This window comes from Passer domesticus, chromosome 4, assembly GCF_036417665.1.
Source record: "Passer domesticus isolate bPasDom1 chromosome 4, bPasDom1.hap1, whole genome shotgun sequence".
In the NCBI taxonomy this organism is placed as follows: Eukaryota; Metazoa; Chordata; class Aves; order Passeriformes; family Passeridae; genus Passer; species Passer domesticus.
This window is the reverse complement of record NC_087477.1, coordinates 61,026,749-61,046,777: the sequence shown is the minus strand read 5'-3', so window position 1 is coordinate 61,046,777 and position 20,029 is coordinate 61,026,749. Positions and strand designations below refer to the sequence as shown.

The following is a 20,029-nucleotide window of genomic DNA, read 5'->3' as shown; positions in this document are numbered from 1 at the left end:
CTTTTACAGAAGATGATTCAAGCAATCCATAGGTTCCTAGGCTGCTGCACAAGATCACAGCCTGATCACACGTGTATGATGGCATAAACAGATGAATAACAGCAACTGCATTTTCAGTCCCACCCACATTTCATCTTATTTTTTTAAATCACATTACACCTACACACAGTGCTTGGCTAAGATTGACAAACACAGACTACAAGAAAATCAATATGTTGTTTTCTGTACATGTATATAGAATATACATGTACATGTATATTAGGAGGAAATAATATCTGGGAGTTTTTTACCCTTTTTTCTTGTTTTTAATTTCAAGGAAATAAATCTGAGAAAACAAGCGACAAAACTCATTCGTTGTCATGGGATTTCAAATGCTGAGTCCTAACACAAGTACAGGTAAGATTGGACTAGAGTAGGAGACAGCTGACCTGTTCCAAAATATTGCTGCCTGGCTTCCCCACTGGGCTGCTGTCAGCTCCAGAACATGCCATGAGCTTGCCTCTGTTGGGAACTGGAAGAGTACTGGCCTTGCCTGGAGTGGAAGCAGGACCAAGCCCTGCTCACACGGTTCCATACGCTGCCTGTCGGATGTGCGTGCCAGCGTTATGCAACGGGGTGAAAAATGAAAACCTGTCAGGCACAGGACTGGTGCACTCAAGGACATACTGGTATTTGTCTTGCAGCTTTGCCACTCTGCACTCTGCTTTGCCACAGGGATTAACCACGTGCCATTGAGAGCTGCCATGATAAAGTCAACCAAAACACTTCATTTTTTAAACTTTCAGAACATGATCTAAACTTTTGAGGGAAATGGCTTGCTTGGCCTCAAGTTTTTATTTTTAAAAAAATTAAACTGGGAAAACATTTACTTTTTCCAGTCTTCTTTCCCTAATTTTCCCCTCCTTTGTCCCTCAGCTAACAAAGTAGCAGATTGAATTCACATCCCAATTCCTTTATTAATTATTTTTTCAACCAAGTGAGTAGGTATTGTAAGTTGCCAACCTTTGCTTTCTGGAAATTCTTTGGTGTATTACTGCATAGCAGAGTGGTGTGACAAGGATAAAGAGATTAGAAGTAATTTCATATAACTCCTTCTGTCAAAATCTGCAGAGGGCTTTTACTGGTAACTCTGACTGTTGCTGAAATTCTTCATTAAAAACTTTCAATATATGGGCAGGAAATCTCTAAGCTCTAAGACACAAAGTAACCAAAACAGAAGGAGAGAAGGAATATTAAATCAAAGTCTGAATAGAGAGGGAATACAAAGGAAAAAAAAACCAGAAAACCTCACCTCACTCAAGTACTACTGTAATAATGCATGTTATCTCCAGCGGGTTTGACCCGCTTTTGAATTCAGCTTTTGAAAGCCAGAAAGCCACATGCTGATTTTCACCAGTTTCAAGTAAGTGGGCATAACCTGTGCAGACTCAGGCTCTCCTTACTAGCCTTAGACTGCCCAGGTGGCTGTGACCTGCTTGATGGTCACTACTGCAAGCTGCCTTGGCTCACACCAGACTCAGGCTGTGCTTTCCCTGTTTGCTGTATCAGCACACCTCACATACCCACTAGACAGGCGAAATCTGGCTATTAGATGAAGAATGTTTCCTGCTTTGGTGGTCAGGTATGGCCCCTATGACTGTCAGTGTGAGAAAGCAGAGGTGAAGCACACAGAGAAGGAACTAAATATGATCTGGCCAGTACAGCTGGGCCAGCCTACAGACCTGATGAAAAAGCTTTGAAGATGAAAAGAGGGTGGTTTGCATTCTCTGTGGTTGCTCTATTAAATGACCAGAGGAATGGACAGACATTAAATGATAATGTCAGTCCTGCATCTTTTCAAAAGTTACTGTTGTGTTATAAAGCAATCACCAGGTATTGCAGGTCCTGCTCAGAGCCTGTGGCCTTGTAGAACAGAGAAAGTGCAGATGAGCACAAGCACAGTGCATGAAAAGGAATGTACTGCTACCACCATGGATTAGAAGAGGAGTATAATTGCTTTGTCCCCTAATCAAGGTTCATACTCTTCTATTTTTTTGAGAGGTCTTTTTCTCTATTTGTGAATTGTTGACCTGTTAGTTTCCACAAACATGTTCACGCCTCAGGTTTGCTCCATGAAGGCTGTAGCATAATCTGCCGTGTTGCAGCCCACCCAGGACAGGAGTTTTCATCCTTATCTTCAGCCATTTGCTATGAATTAGGGAGATTGCTCTGTGTGCTTCATTTCTGACCCTGGATTCCAAGCTGTTTGACCAGGGGATGCCTTCCCTCTGCTATCTGTGGCACCTAGTGCAACAAGTGTTTCTCACTTCTCCATTTTTGCTTTAAAAAGAACCAAAGCTTTGCCAGTATGCACTGGCTATGAAATCTAATGCATTTAGGCTTTGATCCTGCACCTTTCTTGAGGCACAGATGCTTTTGGGATGGGAGGGAAAGCAGCCCCGTTGTACAGCCGTGCCTCAGCCATGGGCTGCCTGAAGGCAAAGGCAAAGGAGAAACACAGCCCTGTGTGGTGGGCAACCCTGAGTCCACAGTCCCATCATCTCAGTCTCTGACCAGCCTCCTGTTCCTCACCTGAAAACAGCTTAACTTTGGGCAGCTATCCCTTGTAACTGTCATCCAGCAGGAAAAGAAGAGTAAAACAGCTCAACAGCACAGGATAAATTGCTAAATTTGACTTCTGCCATTTTACAAGCCACTTTAATAAACAGATCTCTGGAAGAGGTGCACTGTGGTGCCAGAGCCATGCTGAACATATTCCCTAAGCAAGGAAATGTCTAACCCTAGTACAGCTAGCATGGGTAATATCCCAGTCCTCAGCACACTCCTCACTATATGTCTTCCTTCTTTATCCCCCTATCTTTTCTTACCATGCAGAGGACACCAGCCTCATTTATGTTTTCATCTGTTTTTTCAGCTGCAATGCTGAAACCTGCTAGGTTTTGGTCACCTGTCCTGCTTGGCCAGTCTCATCAGATCTCCAGCTGACCAGCAGGGATGCATATGGGACCATTGCATCCTCAAACCAGCCCCTAAGTCAGCAGAATTCAGACTGTGAGTGACTCCCATCCATGAGAAGCCATGGTTTACTCCTCCCTCTTTTACCCTACGAACGTGCATGGATGGGGATAAAACACAGAAAGGGGCCATGGCACAGAAATGACAACCCAGGATCTCCCTTTCCAGCCCAATACCTAACCAGCCACTGATGATGGGGGTGCCTCTACTTGTGAGTTCTCCTCCTGGCCCCACAGAACCCTGACTAGGCAGTGGCAGGGGCTGGCATCTCCCCACCCCAGGCACTTATTTCTGGTGTACTCCAACACAGCTCTGCAGCCCCGGAGGGACAAAAGCCTTGCAGGGCTTTCTGTGGGTACCCTCCAACCTGACACGTGCCAGGTACCATTGCCCTGACTCCCATGTTTCACCAAGTGAAGGTGCCAGCCTGAGTCTGGGTGGATCTTGCAGAAGTGTGCATGGGGGGTGAGTGGTGCAATGTGCTGCTCTCCTGAAGCACCTCGTATTTGGAATGTGGGTGCTGCAGATTTGGTCTCACACTGTTCTGGACCCTCATGGCAGACAGGGGCCTCCTTTGCTTGGCATGCAGTAGAGGGGGTGGCCTTGCTCCTGCAGAGGAGCTCAGAGACCAACAGTGACTGCTGTCCCCACCATTCTGCCAGAGACAACGGAGGTGACAGCACCTGATGCACTGCAGGAAAGGGGAACCCACAGCTAAGGCAAATAAACAGGCTCTTGATTACAGCTTTCTGCCTTTGGTCTGCACATGGATCTTGTGTATCACTGACCAAGTCATTTAAACCAAGCTTTGTACAGATGGTGACCAGTGGCATGTTCCTTGTTTCCAGATGGGAACATTTTCTGGACTGCAATTTTCTTGCAGGAGCGACAAGCACTTAGAGCTGCAAGGAACTGTTTGGGAAATGAATTTTGAAAATGTGGATTTTAAGCAAAACTAAGTTTTCTGGAAAGTGGAGTCATGAGGTGAGCAGTGTGACTGACTTATACGAGTAGCTGAAGTGCAAATAAAACAAGAAAAGAGGACAATTTGTTTTGCCTCGAGGCGAACATTAAATTTCTGAATTCTTTACTCCATTTATATCGTTACATTTGGTGATATTTTCTAAGTGAAATTCCACACTACAGAAAAAAAAAAAGTGATTGCACAATTTTGAAAACATGGAAATAACACATCAACTTATTTGTGTACGTGTATTTGTGACCACCCAAAACAACCTCTTAGCTTGACACAAGCCTACAGCTAGAGCTTGCTTACCCTTAATTACACTGTTCAGTGAAGACGACCTTTATCTAAGCAAGTTCACCTGTGCCTGGCCCTGGTATCCTAAACTGTATAATCAAAACTGTGGCAAACTTCTTCATTTATAGCCTGCGTCCCTATTTTTTAGAAAATAAATATCAAATGGTTGTTATGCAGATTATCTCATTACTGTTTGTAAGTATTTAAATGTTATACTAATGAGCACTACTAAAAAGCCAAAGAGTAATAAATCTCTCCTCAGAACAAAGGAATTCAAGAGTATGAACCATTTACATCCCAAATGGCAAGAGAAAAAAAATTTAAATATTTAAAGTTCATTGTCCACTCTCATTTTTATGGATGGCATATGGCAAGGCTCCTTCAAAAACCCTCATCACCACTGAATGTGTCAAAAAGCCACGATCATACTATAATAATTTATAAAACAGAAGGCAAACTAGGATTGTGCAGACTATAAATCTAGCACTTCATATTTTTATGAGTAGGATATATCTGTGCGTGGTTTCCTAAGCTTCCCTGTATTTTTTTTTTATGCAAACTGAAACCCAACCCCAAATTCCATCATGAGGCATCCTACTGATGTGTGTGTCACCAGAGGGGTAGCACATGATATTTACTGCTTGGACTTCTGTTTCACAAAGGAACAGTAAATGACAAAGGCAGGGCAGCAGCAGAGAAAGAGGGAAGAGGCAGGAGTGGGGGACTCCTTACAGCTTCTTGAGGGAAAGCTGGAGTGGTGAATACCCTTGAATTCACATCCCAAAATGCTCTGGCTTGGGCTGCAGTCTCCTTGGATGACATGCCCTTTCTTCTGCTCCTGCCCTTGTCCAATAGCAGTACCTCAGACTCCCACATTTCCTTCCTCCTGTCATTGTCTCTAGCCCTGAGAACCCCTGCCTGGCTGGCTCTGAGTGCAATCCCCCATGTCAGACCTTGCTCCCAAGTGTGCTCTCTCCCTGCCCAGCCACCTCTTCTCAGTCATTTCTGAGTTATCAAATCCCCTTTTCCATCAGCCTTCTGACTCTGCATCAGCTTTTCAAGGCAGACAGTGGTCTTCTCTCTCCTGCCTCTCTGTCTCTCTTCTCCCTCTTCCCTTCTCACTAGGTTCAACCTGTTCTTCAGGAGCCCCACGCCCCAGTACCCGTTTCTTTGCTTGGTTTGTCTTTAGATGCCCTACAGACTGCTCTTGAACACAGGGCAGAGAGCCCAGCAGACTCATGCTAGAACTTTAACTCAAGTTTTCTCAGAGCATAGGCAGTATCAACAGTGGGTTTGGGGACTTGGAAGTTAAAAGTTGAAGTTTCCAGTAAACACATGGAAACTCAGTTTTCAAAGGTTCATATCCTGCTTTGACCCCTCCACAAGAGCCACTTCCCTGCTTGAGGTCAAGTACTTAGGAAACCTTAGGAAGAAGTTGCAAAAGTTTGAAAAAAACCAGATTCTCTAGCTTTGATTTTCACAAACTGCCAAATACTTTTAGGCTAAGTGACTCTTGGGCCTCCATACAGGTAAATGCAGAACAATTCACAGGCCTCAGGCATCTTGCCATGCAATGCAGAGCTCTGCAAAATTATGAGCAAATAAAAATAGTCTCCTAATCGAAAATGCAGGACATCCTTATTAACCAGAGTTGCTCTGTCTTCTTCCTTTTACATCTGCTTGTATAATGGAAACTTTTGGATGGTAAATGTCATGCACTTGGAGCAGTTACAGTCCCAGATCTCTGTAGGTTATATTGTGTGGGCACCTTTTTCTGGACTGGGCTACAGCAGTTATATTTATTTATCAACACCAAAGCTACAGGCACTTTAGCAGTACATTTCAAGCTGCTTTTCCATCTGAAGCAGAAACGTGGGACTTTTCCCACCAACATCCTGGGGACTCCTGGCTCTCCTCTGCCCCTGGAGTTTCATAGCAGGTGCTGCTCACTGCTCTGTCAGCAGGACCTTGCTGTCACTTCACAGGGCCACAGCTGGATCCTGAAATGCTGGCAGTGCCCCCTTCCCATCCGTTGACAGCCTGTGCCATTGCAGTGCTTCACAGAGTCCCCCTCACCCCAGGGCTGTGGGACTGAAGGAAGGGCAGCTGAGGCAAGGAGCCCAGGGGCTGCCAGAATTTTGGGTTAGGTGTCCAGCTGTGACTGGCACCTTCCCTCATTCTCCCCCAAAACTCGCACAGCACAATGGCCCAACCCTATCAAAATGGAGGCATAAGCCAAACACAGAAAAATCCCTGAGATTTGCAGAAGTTCCCCACAGACTGGCCATAGCAGACCTCACAACCCAATGTTCAGCAATACCAGCAGAGACCAGTAACACAAAACAGATATCCACAAAAACCACTGGACTGTACCGTTGTTAACTCATGCGTGTTATTTTCTATGGCAAGGCAGGGACATGAACCCAGGTTTCCTAAGTTTTATACTGGTGCTTTTCCTGCAAAACCAGTCATTTGTATACTTTTTGCTTCTTGCCTGGCTTGTTCTACACCCTGTTGCACATATGTGTACAATAGTACGTGTGAACTCAGAAGAAACCTTTATTTAACAGTGATTGACATTTGCAGGAGCTTTAAGAATGCAATGATTTTGGCATCAGTTAATTTCCAGGTAAGGATTAACAAACCAATGTGTCAAATAGCACCTGATGTTCTTTGTTTGAAAAAGGCCACATTTCAAAATGGCAGCAGCTTTCAGATTATTTTTTCACAAAGATTGTGCTTTGGTTTGGAAATAGGGAAGCACAGCAAGGATTGCAACATAAAGAGATAAGATTAGATGAAGAGGAAATGTGCTATAAGTGGTTTGGATCTACAGAAGGATGAACAAAATTATGTTCATCTCACACTGTTCGTGTTACAGTGCTTGGTTTAGAAGACAAAAAAGCAATGTCCCCTCATCAGAGCTGAGGCAGAAGCTAAGCCCTTTCTGTGTCTTGGTATTGTGGCTGAAACCCACATTCAAACAATGTAGAAAAACAGTGAAAAGTCTGGTTCATCCACCTTGCCTGTCATTTAAAGCTCCTGATGTTAGCCAGAAGGGGGTTCACCCTTTTGCTTTCCCATGGTTCTAACATCTCTACATCCAGCTGTCTAGTGTTTGCAAGGATGCAGAGTGGGTGGTCTGTGGAGCACCAGGGCACACACAAGCCAGTTCAGAGCACGTATCCTGTGCCAGATCCCTGGCCACAGTGCCAGACTCACTGACTGACACAGAGAGCATGCAGAGAGCATGGAGACCCAGAAACTGGCACCAGTGCCAGAAGGCAAAGGTGAGCCTCTCAAGATGGGGAAGCAGTGAGCCAGCTTTGAACACAGACCTCCAAAAGAAACTTGCATAGCAACAACAACAACTAGCAAGCTTATCTAATCCTCTTTGCACCAGCCTCAGCTCTGCAAAGGGTTTGTCTGACCCATTTGTGAGTATTCCTAGGGCACAGGGGACAGATAACCTTGTATCCACAATTACAACACAATTACAGCTCCCAAACTGCAGCAGGATCCATTGTGATTGCTTTGGAGTACAACAAAATAGAGAACATACAGTTGCCTGTGTATTAAAAACATGAAGGTGCTTCCAAAGATACTATAAACTTACACCCCAGCTTACAAAGCCCCTGTTCAGTCCATGTCTTGTGTACTGGCAGCATGTGCTGAGAATTGAGGTCTTTAACTGATTTTCACTATTACCAGTATGAAGCTTTATTGAGAACTTAACCTTCTAGGCTTACAGATGCATGGCATTTTCCATAAAATTAAGTTTCTTACACTGCCCATGGGTAAGTAGACCTCACTGTCAGCAATTTTGCTTAAATTCCTTTTGGATAACCTGTATTTTTGACTCAACTCATTTATTTAGAAATAAACCTTGCTGTATGTTTTGGAAAATACAGAGGCAGAGATCCTTCATGCTTCACCTCTTTTATATATGTAGTATGTTCTTTAACAGCACATGTCTTGTGGCACTCTTCAAGAGTGTACTTCTGGTATACAGAGGGAGAGAAAAAAATATGACACAGTGGGCAAAATGATCCCATGAGAGCATCTCCCTGAAACAGAGATAAAAATGGTAACTTACAGTGCTTTAGGAATTGAAAATCCAGCACTGAGACTGATTTGTGTTGATAGCTATAGTGCACATGGTATTTATTTATATGTATAAATATACAAATATAAATAATATCCTTTCCTTTTAAAAATAAACAACCCAAAACCTCAGTGATCTATAGATAGAAATGCTAGGATTTGACTCAGATTTCAGTCTCCTTGGTAAAGGCCAATGGAATGGACACCACAACTGGCTCTCAGCAACCCCACAGCCCAGAGACCCGCAGGATCACTGTTAACACCTCTCAAATCTCTGTGTTTTTTAAAGGTGCCTCTCTTCCCACTGGCACACCACCACAAACCCATCTTTGGGAGATGATGGGAATCAAAAAGCCACTGTTGAAACTCCAGATAATGTTGTAGATAGAGGAGGGGGGAAAGCCCTGAAACTCTTCTGTAAGCAAAATGCTCACCCTGGGCTTTCCTCATTCTGATGCGAAAGCCAACAGACAAGACCACCAGTGCCTTTGGTTTAGCAATACTTGCTGTATTTACTCAGGGCTTCTGGCAGCTCATCCCACATTCCTCAGAGTTGTAGGTTTTATACAGTGCCCTGTATATCAACCAGACAGTGTACCTGATAAACTTCCCCTGAGGCAGGTGGCCATGGGAATAGCCAGGAATTTGTGCAGGAATTTGCACAGGAATTTTCTTACTTAGACTCACAAGGTTAACAAACAGTAAAAACTAAAATTTTTCACCAGTCTTGCTGCTTACCAGGAGTGTAAGCTTGCAGATTACTATCTGCAGAAAACCAGAGCTTTTCGAGAGAAATAGAGTGACCATGGGAAGACACCTTCTCACCACCTCCAGCAAGGACCTGCAAACACCTGTGGTGAAACACAGGTCAGAGAACAGACCTTAAAATATCAGGGAGGGCTCCCAGATGGAAAGGCAGAGAGGAGCAGAACAACACAGATACAGCTGTGTTCAAGAGGTGTTGCCTGTCTCAGACCCTGTTCCCACTGATCACCCACCACAGAAGGCAGGGCACTGTGCTGACATCCCAGACACCTCTTGCCACCCCTGTGGTGCTTAGGAAGATTTGTTCTGCACACATACAGTCTGACCTGTGACTCACATTGGTAAGCTGAGACTTGGGACTTCAGTATGTGGAAGAAGCATGTAAAAGCCTTTTTGTTTATTGTTGCTCAATACAATTATCCTCTATGAAAATCACATTTTTTCCTTCTGTGCAGGACAACTGTGGCCTGTTTGAGCCCTGCCCAGGTTGAAGCTTGCTTCTGGGCCCTGGGGTTGTGCAACGCCGCTGGGTACATCTGCAGCCACCCTTGGCCTGGGTGCTCAGGGTGAGCAGACAGCTTTGTCAGTAGCATCTACTCATCCCATTTACTTTGTAAACACTGACTAAGACACCACAAATGGCAGGAACAGCAAGCACATTCAGATCTCCTTGACCCAACCAGAGGCACCTCCACATCCATCGAAAGTGTGCACTCAGTAAGTCAGATGAGTTGTGTCTTTTCTTGCCTGCTTCATGAGGCCAAGAAGATAAAGACAGAATAGATCTTCAAGAGCCACGGACTATACTGCAGTCCCAAAAGTTTGAATGCACTCACCAATTAAGTCTAGGTCTGCTAGCAGCCTTTACTGTAACTAAGCTCCTGTAAGCTTCCAGCGCTGTATTAGTGCTACCTTTAATGAAAATGCTAATGACAGTGAAGTGCTTCCTGTGAGGACTAACACACATTAGAATGTGAATAGTAGTGTATGAACTCTGGTGAAATTTCAGCATACAGTCAACAGAAATTTTACTGCCAGAAACATGGCCTTAAGTCATGGTAATAATGTTAATATTTAATTGAGGTGAGTTGAACGTGCTCTTTTGTTGCAAAAACATCTAGAGGACATGTCCCTGCGTGCATGATCGTGTTTGACTCTACCTTCTCTCCTTGCCTTTCATGCTTTTTTCCCTGCTCTGGCTCTTCCTCCCTCCCCAGCCACAAGAGCTCCCACAGTTGCACCCTGCATACTGCTCACACCTCATACCCTCTGTTTGTCACCCCAGCACAACTTCCAGCTTTAAATCCCTGCTAGCCACAGTCTATTCACAATTCCACCCTTACAAGTCCTGAAATCTTGAGCACAGCTTTCAAACCCTAATAAAGCACCTCTGTCTCAGGTTTTCTCATTTCAGTTGGGGATCATACTCAGTGAGCTGACCTTTTTCTCCCGTCTCCTTCCTCCTCCACTTCTTCCTCCTCCTCCTCCCCTTTTCAAGGATTGCTCATTTGTCATTTTCTCCCTTCCTTTCTCTTCCCAGCCCTGCAAATGCCTTCCCTTCACCCAAGTCCATCACCTTCCTCCTTGGGTTTTGATTCCCCATTTTCTTATTGCTGCTGATTTATGCTGATGACCCATGTCACCCTCTTTGTCATGCTATGTCCATTTTACCAATTCTGTTCCTCTTCTGCCCCAATCCTTTTCTTTTCCTCATTTAAAAAGACTGTTTATTTGGCATGCACTGTCCAGAGGCGATCTACTGCTAGGTTTTTCCTGCACTAGACTACAAGTGGTCCCATTCAGCACCATCCATTAGCCTCCCCCATTATGTCCACCATTCTGCCTTTTTGCAATTTCCATTCCATCAACCCTTGTCACTTCTCTTTTGCTTTTAGCCCTTACTTCTATACCAAGTTAAATTGCAAAATTCTCCCTACATTTCAATTTTCTTCGATTCTTTCCCCCATAATATCCAGCCCAACCAACACCACTCAGTTGTTTCTCTTCTGCTAGAAACGTTCAGGTCTGCTGAAAGCCCAGCCATCACTTCCAGCTATATGTGGATAAAGCAGAGGCTCTAATACTGTCCCCCTCTCAAAGAATACCCAAAGTCACTTTTCTCTCCTTTCCACAGTGACCATACTGCTCTGTTTGCAGGCAGGGCACAATTTTTATTTGGGCAGCCTTTCTTTCAAGGTACAGCTAAGACCTGTTGATGCTTTCTGCATGCATGTCAAAGATATTGGCTATTCTATCTGCCCTCAAAACTTAAATGCTTCCCTGGAGTCTCACCTTCACATTAGCTCATGAATGGTGACATTCCTTTTTGCTCTTTCATAATTTGATCCACTGTTGATCTAAAATCTTGATCCATTGTTTTATCTTCCAAATATCATTTCAAGAGTAATTTTCATAGCTTTGAATGTGCCGCTCATTTTCTGTGCTCCTATTGATCCCCTTTCCATCTTCTAACAAATAAAATAAAAGGCGTCCTTACACACAATACTTGCCTAGGCAGGCAGAGCTGAATAGCACAACCAGGTGTATTTTGCAGCTTATGAACACCCACTTTACACTTCTCATCGTATGCCCTTCTGTTTTCCTTCATGATTCCTCACTGGGACTGCTTCCCTGATCATAGCTGCAGAGGATCTTTGCTCACCTCCCTGAAATTCCTTCTAAAATTTCTCCTTTGCTGCTGAGCTAGCCCAACAGCAGCCAGTCTGCTGGCATGCTGCTCTGGCTCTGCACCCAGCTGACCCCTCACCATTTCCTTGTGCTCCACCTGCATCCATCCCCTCTCTTGCCACTCACCAGCTATTTGGTGCATAAGCCCCACATGGCAGTGAGAGCCCTTCTGCTCTGCCTGTAAGAGCAGGTCCACACAGCAGAAACACCCAGGTCAGGAATCCCAGGTCTGTGACACAGCAATCATGAATGACATCTTGAATGTTACTGGGAACTCAACTTGCTGAAACTCAGCCTACACCCTGACTTGTGGTGGAGCTAAGTTTCTCTGGTAAAAGACAAAAAGGCAGAAGCAGCACCTCAGTTTAATTCTATGGCACAACTCCAGCCCATCCATTGGATACTCAAAGGCCAAAACATGAAAGCAAACTCAGCTACATCACTCGGGGTATTGCTTTTCCAGAGTAAACCTTCCAATGGCTCTCACACTGGAAAATAGGATAGAAAGCCTCTCAGTTTTTAGAGGCTGGTTAAGCTGTTCTCCCTTTGGAAATACATGAAAGTTACTGTTGTTGCATTATTATAGGTTGAGGATTCTCAAGCCTTTGTAGTTTCTTTCCATCTCATGGCAAATAAGCCCATCTGTGCTGACTCAGTCTCAGCTTTATGACCTACCTAAGCAAAAGATAACATCCAGACTCTAAGCATATTTTGTAAAACATACTTAAAAATATGAGAAACCTCTTTCTTCTTTTCAAATAAAATCTTACTTGGGATCAGGGCAAATGAAAGCCTGGAAAGGACAAAAATGTCCTCAAGTATCAGGTAGTCAGCTCTGCAGTTACTAAAAAGTTGCTTTTCTCTGTTGAGTTTACTGTGTCACCAAAGCCCTACCAGCCATAGCTATACAAAGCCTGCATTGTCTCAGCAAGGCTACTGAGATGTTCCTGATCTTGGCAAGAGCTAGGTGTACCCAGAAGCATTTTATTGAAAAAAAATTACTACAGCAGAAAGAAATATTATTTTAGGCCTCATACTGGAAAGATAAAGGTCAGAGTCCTTCCCTCTGCTAAGAGAGCAGACAAAAATATCCTGTTCACGGGATCCATTTTACAAACTTGAAAATTGCTCCTAAAAATTCCCTTATGAAACAAATTTCAAAGTGACTACAATATAAAGAAGGATTTGTTGGTTTAAGTAATCGGTAATTTGGAGATTTCAACTTCATGACAAACAAGGCAACTGCATACAGCCACATACAGGCATGGAGATAGTCTCTTTACAGTTAATCTGTTATTTCTGCTTCCTTGCTACAATGCAAAACTGATCTTTATGTTCATCATTGATTTCTTTTTTTAACATGAACAGGATCTGGCCATGTTTATTCAAGAAGAGCACATACTTGCCCCTACTAAATTTCTCAGTAAATCACAGCAATATTGGTTCAGGAAACTACACACAAGTGATCAGGGCCATTTGAATGAAAAAGCCAAGACTACCTTTTTGTTTCACCCATAAACGTGGTGTCACCTCTGCTGGAGTTTGCAGAGCGCTGTGGGCTGCTATGATAACCCAACAGGTACTCTCACACCTCTCCAGGGTAGCCCCTGTCTTCTCTACCTGTCAGATGCTCTCACAGCTTTCACAGAAGAGGGTGCAGCATTTGACAGAGTGACAGCAAAGTGAGGGGGCTCAGCCATGTGGAGGAAGCCAAGACTCCAAAATGTGGGAAGCTGCAAAAGCAGACCCCGGTGCCAGGGATAGATTTGCCAGGTGAGGGCCACGCAAGATCAAGGGCTCAGACCAAGCTGACACAGAAACAGTACTCGCTGAAGGCTCTACCTTCTCCGCTGCTTATACTAAATATTTTTATTACAATGTTTTCCATTTCTAAAAAAATCCGTTGCATTGAAGGCAGCACATTCTTTTATTTTCTAAAACTTCAAAGAAAGATTTTGCATCCTCAGCTGCAGCAGGAGCACTCAGAAATTATTAGTATGCCAGTCCAAAAACTTCAAATATTTCCCTGACAGCACTGAGGGCCCGGAGCCTGTGTCTCAGCAGAGGTCAGACCCCAAAAGCAGAAGAGGGTGCTGTGTTCTCCCTGGGCTAGAGGTGAGGTGGGAACAGCTGCCCTCAGCTCTGGCAGCATGCACAGCTTTGAAACAAGCCAGGAGAACAACCTCTCTCAGCACGGGAATATGCAGGGGAGTGGCGGGAGAGAGAGCGAATGTGCAAAAGGAGTGCTTGTCTCCGTTTATCTGGCAGTCAGCGGCCTGTTCGCTTTAGCTTCGAGCCTGCCGGACACCAGCAGCGGCCCATTCCCGGCCTTATCTCCACCTCCTCTCTGAGAACACACGCTGCCTTCCCGGTTTCCAGCTGTATACCAGGCTGCGCTTAACACCGCGGCGACCCCTGGCCCCGGGCGCGGCAGCTGCGCGGGCAGCAGCGCACCCCGCGTCCCGCACCGGCAGCGCACCCCGCACCCTGAGCCCCGCACCCCGAGCCCCGCACCCCGCCTGCATCCCGCACCCCGCACCCCGCCTGCATCCCGCACCCCGCACCCCGAGCCCCGCACCCCGCACCCTGAGCCCCGCACCCCGCACCCCGAGCCCCGCACCCCGAGCCCCGCACCCCGCACCCTGAGCCCCGCACCCCGCACCCCGAGCCCCGCCTTGCGAAACGCGCGCGGCTCCCCTCCCGCGTCATGTGAGCTCGGCCGCACTGGGAGACAATAATTGCAGGCTTGTCCAAATTATCATTTGTGCAGTCTGGGAGACACATCGGGGCACCGATACTCGGCTTGCGTTAGCCTCGGGCGGCTCATTTCAGCCCCGTCTGATGCCTCCTGCCAGGTCAGCCCAGTTGAGCCGATAAAATTTGGTGGGGATTTTGCGACCTGTAAGGTCCCAGCCCATCTTTAACCATTACAATCGATTGGCTTTAGCTCAAAGTTTTATTTCAAGCTCCTGAGAAGAAATGAGCCTTACCTCTAAAAAAAAAATTTAAATCTGCTACTTCTTTCACCATGAACCCTAATCACGCATATCTCAGCGTGAAGATGCTTGACCTCCCGATGGATACATGTATTCTAAATGGTCTTCAGAAACTTTTCACAGATAAGATCCCATTCTTATGCTAATGTCTATAACAGACTGGCAGACAGCAGACTCGGAGCCCTCTTGTCACCTCCTGTCACTTGTGCCACGGCTCTGTGGTCTGTACAAACTACAGCATTTTAAGTGCTCAAAAAGAAAAAACAGCCATGAAACGCAACACTACTTCCGAAATTGACTCCAAAGACATTAGGCAAGTCACGCTGTGCTTTTTCTTTGACATGGAGAAACAGATATTTTAAATTAAAACTCTCAGATCTGCAAATCGCCTCTCAATCTGTCCTTTTTTAGTACCTGCCTCTCACCTGTCATCTTTCTTTAGAATCACCAGAAATCTGTCACTTGGAAAGAGTCACCAAAACTCCACCGAAAACCTCTGCAGTTCTCTCCATTTGCCTTTCCCCCCTAAAAACACTTTCAAACGTATTTTCTGAGTGAACTTCTGATCGCTTACATTGTCAACCCAATCACAGAAGAGTGAGTACAATCCAATGCCCAGCTAAGGACGGAGGAAGGGCAGAGCAGACCGAAAAGCGACGGTACCTACCTGGAGCCCACCTCAGCGCCCAGCACCATTCGCAGCAGCGGCAGCGCTGTGGGGTAGCGACCTTAACGCATTGTCCTTCCTACCGCGCTGCCAAGCGAGAGTTGAGCAACTCCTTGCGCTGCTGCTTGGAGCAACAGCTCTCCCAGTCTTAACACCCTCTCCTGCTCTCTTGGCTCTTCGCTTCTTTGCTGCCTTTTCTTTTTTTTTTTTCTTTTTAACAGAGTTTTTGAGCACTAAAACTCGCAATTAGTACCAGCTAAGCCGAAGCCCCTGCCCGCCCCTGCCCTAAGCCGCACATTCCAGGGCGCTGAGCGGGCGCTGAGCTCTTTGCCGGCACCGCGCGGCTCCTGCACCCCGGCACTCCGCCCGCAGACTCGATAAGGCTGCGGGAGCTCAGCAACACGCACTGAAACTCGGACAGGGGAAAAATTGGTCTCTAATCTCCAGCCTGGGTGGTTTTTATTATCCTCCTCCCCCCCCTCCTCTCTTTCTCTCCACACTCACAGTAGCAAGGTTGTCTCCGGACTACTCCCTGCCTTAAACTCACCAAACCAGATTTTTACTCCCAACACCTTCCCGTAAATCTGAACTGAAATTTTACCCTGCTTGCTGAGTTCTGGCTGGCTGAGGGCCAGCCAGCATTCCTGTTGTTTTAAGGGGGCAGATTAAAAAAACCAAACCAAACAAACAAAAACCCCAAAAAACACCAACAGCAAACCCCTCCCCCAACAAATGAACAAAAAACCCAACCCAAACCCCAAAAACAAAACCAGAAACAGAAACAAAGCAACAACAACAAACAAACAAATCCAAAAAAACAAACGCCCCAAAACCCAGAGAAGAAAACCTGAAGAGATGCAAGGACTATCTATATATATATATATAGATATATATCTATAACAGCTGGAAGGAAGCAAACTTTTAGAGCAGCTTTACTAAAAATATTGTGGGAGGGAGTGATTCGCGTTTATCTCTAAAGGGATAAAACAGTGATGATTTTTTTTTTTTGGCAGTGTCAGTCATGAGAAAATATCCTTTTCCGCCATCTGCCTCCTTCAGGTGGATGGATATTTGAAAAGAAAATAAACCCCTGGTACTCACCTGAAGGACGGCAGCAGGCATCAGCACAGCAGGGAGAGGAGCCTGCACCTTTGCCTGATCGAGTTACCCCAGGGCAGCGGTAACGCGGGTTTAAAAAGTGCCACATTTTACACTTTTCTGACCTAAAGTTACATGTGGTTTCTAGAAAAGGAACAAAAGAGAAACCAGTTTATATAGACAAAAAAAACCCAACAACGAAGCCTTCTTTTAAACTCCGCTTGATCCCTCTGACCGTTGTCTGGAACGCTTAAAGAAACAATGAAGCAAGACTGTAAACTTTCTTACCCCCTTTTACCTGTCTGTGCCTGGCTAAGGGCTTTGATGTATTGAAACAAAGCACAAGACCTGTTTATAGTAAATGAAACCAACCAAAAGAGAGATCTAACTCAGACTTGTGACTAAACAAACTGGAACAGGAAGCACACACCAGCAGATTTTTTTAAAAGTAGTAATTCCTGCTAGCATTGTCATGAAACAGAAAAAAAAAAGTTGTTCTTCTCCCTTCAATAATTTTTGTTCAAATGCAGCAGTTTTTGGTGGTGTTTTTTTGTTTGTTTTTTTGTTTTTTTTTTTTTTTTTTTTTGCTGTTGGTTTTTTTTTTTTCTGGAGAGCAAAAACCTAACCAACCAACAAAAATCCCAAAACGAACAAGTGATGTTCCATCTGTATATGCAAATACTTAACAGAGCAATATTTACCACTAGTGGTGACCTGGAGATGTTATTCACCTATTTGTTTCCCCATGTAGGTCATTTGTGCAACTGATTAGTATCATGACCCTCACCCCAATTAACATCTGTAACTGATGAGTAGACAGAAGACCTTCATCCAGGATAATTCAAGTCTCCAACAGTAGATTAGAAGTCCTGCAAGTTAAAGTTTTAAAGAATAAGTAATATTGGAGCTCAAAGTGAAAGAAATTTATTTCCATAATTCTTCATAATTAAAAAACCCCATTATTTTTATTCTTAATTAATTCTTAGCTATTCTTAATTAAGAATTCTTCTTAATTCTTCTAAATTTCTAAAAGACTTATTCAGAGCTGGGTACCTGCTATGCTGCCTTTTTTCTGTGATATTACCTATACTTTTAAAAGCAGTTTGTCCTTCTAAACAACTGTAAATCTAATTGTATTATTTTTCAAACATAGAAAATTCTCACAGGTTTTACCTAAACAAATCCACATTCACTCCCTAAGAGAGTTTTGCTGCAGGTAGAAACCAATTAATCAAACTACTATTGGTATAATATGTAAAGTTCAGTCAAATGTTGCAAAGTTCAAGTTAACAGTGTGTTCTCTCCAAACTATTGCAATTCAAAAGTTGATAAAAGCATGTGATTCCAGTTTTAATAAATGCATCAAGAACACAAAAAAACCCAAAAAACCAACCAAACCCCCCCCCCCCCAAAAAACCCAAACAACCACCAACAAAAAAAAAAACCAAAACCACAAACCAAAACCAAATCTTACAGAACTTACCTGCATTGATCAGCAAACAATCATGGAGAAAAGTTTTGCGAAATACGTGAATTAAAATGGGAGTTCAGCATTAGCAGCAAATATTATGCAGTTAAATTCTTTAAGAAAAAATAGTCCAGAATAGTAAATAATAAGGGGTTTAGTGGTACAAAAACCTCTTAAGTATTCTTTAGTACTCTTTAAAATCATAACCCATTCACCCAAAGGGAGGTTTTCCATAGAATCCTCATCTGATAAGTTTGCCAACAAAGTTCTCAGGCAATCCATCTCAAGCAGAGAGAACCTATGCTCCATTTGCTCCATTTAGAGGAGCAAATTGGCTTTTCTGGCAGAAGTAGTTCCTTGCCAACATGTACAGATTACTTCTAAATGAGCATTTCTGTACTGCAATGGCTAGTACAGAAAATGGAAAGACATGTGAGTGCATTGTCCTGCATGTCCAGAACACAGACATACTACCAAAAGCCATGGTTGCACCACTGGGATAAAGTCAACTATTTTAAGGTATGCTGCTAAAAGTGTAGTTCTGCCTGTTCTACTGACTCTGCACATGTGCTTGTATGTCTTACCTCTGAAAGCCAGTTCATGCCTTTCTGGTGCAGGATGCAAATAGGTTTCCTTGGAAGATACCAAAAATAGGAAAGAGTTTGACTTTCTTCTTAATTCAGGTCAGCTGCAGGTGAAGTGCATGACAGCACTAGAGGTTGTCTGGTTAGATCTGATCCCTGACATAGCTCATCCAGCAGTTTAAATACTCCTTATTGCTCACCATCTGTGTGAGGAGACACGTTCCATGGACCCAGGTGAGACTGCAAGGTACCACATCTGTCTGCATACTCCTGCAGGTGTAGGGATGATCATGACACATCTGCTCACCACTTTTTCATGGACTTCCAAACTTTGGTGAAGAAAGCAATTTTTAAATTTCTCATCTACCAGCAAAACAATAGTGCAAACACTCTACTATTTATTGCTTGTGCTTTACTCTGATTCACAGATTCCAGATCAAATAACAGGTAATGTTGCCAGGTTGTTCCTTAAGTACACTTTCTCAGCACAAAGGAGAGTAGCAATTCAGGACAGTCTCTTCTTGACCACCAAATGCTGAATCTATCACAAGCAAAGATAGGATAAAAGCAACTTCAACAATCAGTTGTAGGAATTGTTATCATTGAGGTTTCAGGTAAGCTAAAATTAAACATTAGATCTAACTGATAAAATGGCAATCTGAGACATTTTTGACACAAGGATGATTTTTCTCCCTTTTGTCCCAATTGTCCAGCTGACAAAGTGTTCTGAGGGGTTGTGAGCTCCTTACATAGGAAGGAATGAGTGACCCACATGTAATTTGCTGCAGCACCCTCCAGTCTGTGTGTTAAAATGAAAGAGCAGTCACAATCCTGCAACATGAAGAAGAAATTTCCTGTTTCTCTGCCAAGCCATGGCAGGGTTTCTGACCAAAAGAAAGAATTTAATGAGACCATAGCAAAGCAAATTAAGCTAAGTGCAGCATGATTAGGCTGTGAACACTAATCTTTAAAGGCAATAGTATTTGATTAAGAAAGGTGTCCTCCAAAACTGATCTTAAAATTGCAATAAAAAATGTCAGGAGGTTTGGGATGTTTTTGGAGGGCTGTGTCTCCTGAACTGCAATTTTTCCTTCTGAATATGGCTTACTGTATTATCAGTTATGTGAAATACCTATTGTAGAGTTTGTCACTCCTGCCCAATAGCTGACTTTGTTGCAGCAAGAAAACTGCATGTTGAAAGTTTGGTGACTGCATTTCATTAAGGAGATTATGGCAAAATGTTTTTTCCCCCCTCTCTCTAATTGGGAAACTATGAAAAAGTGAGAGTATGTTACTCAAGAATGAATTTCTGATTATCAGAAAAGTAATTGGAGAAGTAGAACACTTGCTACTTTTGTAAAAAATTAAAAAACCTCTACTTCA

The 20,029-nt window shown here is 44.0% G+C and overlaps 1 protein-coding gene across 3 annotated transcripts in view; it reads right to left on the bottom strand.

Moving 5' to 3' along the window:
* The window catches only part of RBM47 (RNA binding motif protein 47), a 77,698-nt gene extending 60,675 nt beyond the window's left edge, over positions 1 to 17,023 (bottom strand). The window contains exons 1-2 of one of the 3 annotated variants that reach the window (XM_064418328.1): positions 16,893 to 17,023; positions 16,598 to 16,738 (exon numbers count right to left, since the gene is read on the bottom strand). Coding sequence is in view for 1 of the 3 variants with exons in the window: in XM_064418326.1 (XP_064274396.1) it covers positions 15,497 to 15,525 (29 nt within the window). In the remaining 2 variants the exon portion in view is untranslated. Of the gene's footprint in view, positions 1 to 15,496; positions 15,699 to 16,597; positions 16,739 to 16,882 lie in introns of those variants that run through there. The other 2 variants (XM_064418329.1, XM_064418326.1) reach the window with 2 other exon arrangements.
* Between the last annotated feature and the right edge of the window lie 3,006 nt (positions 17,024 to 20,029).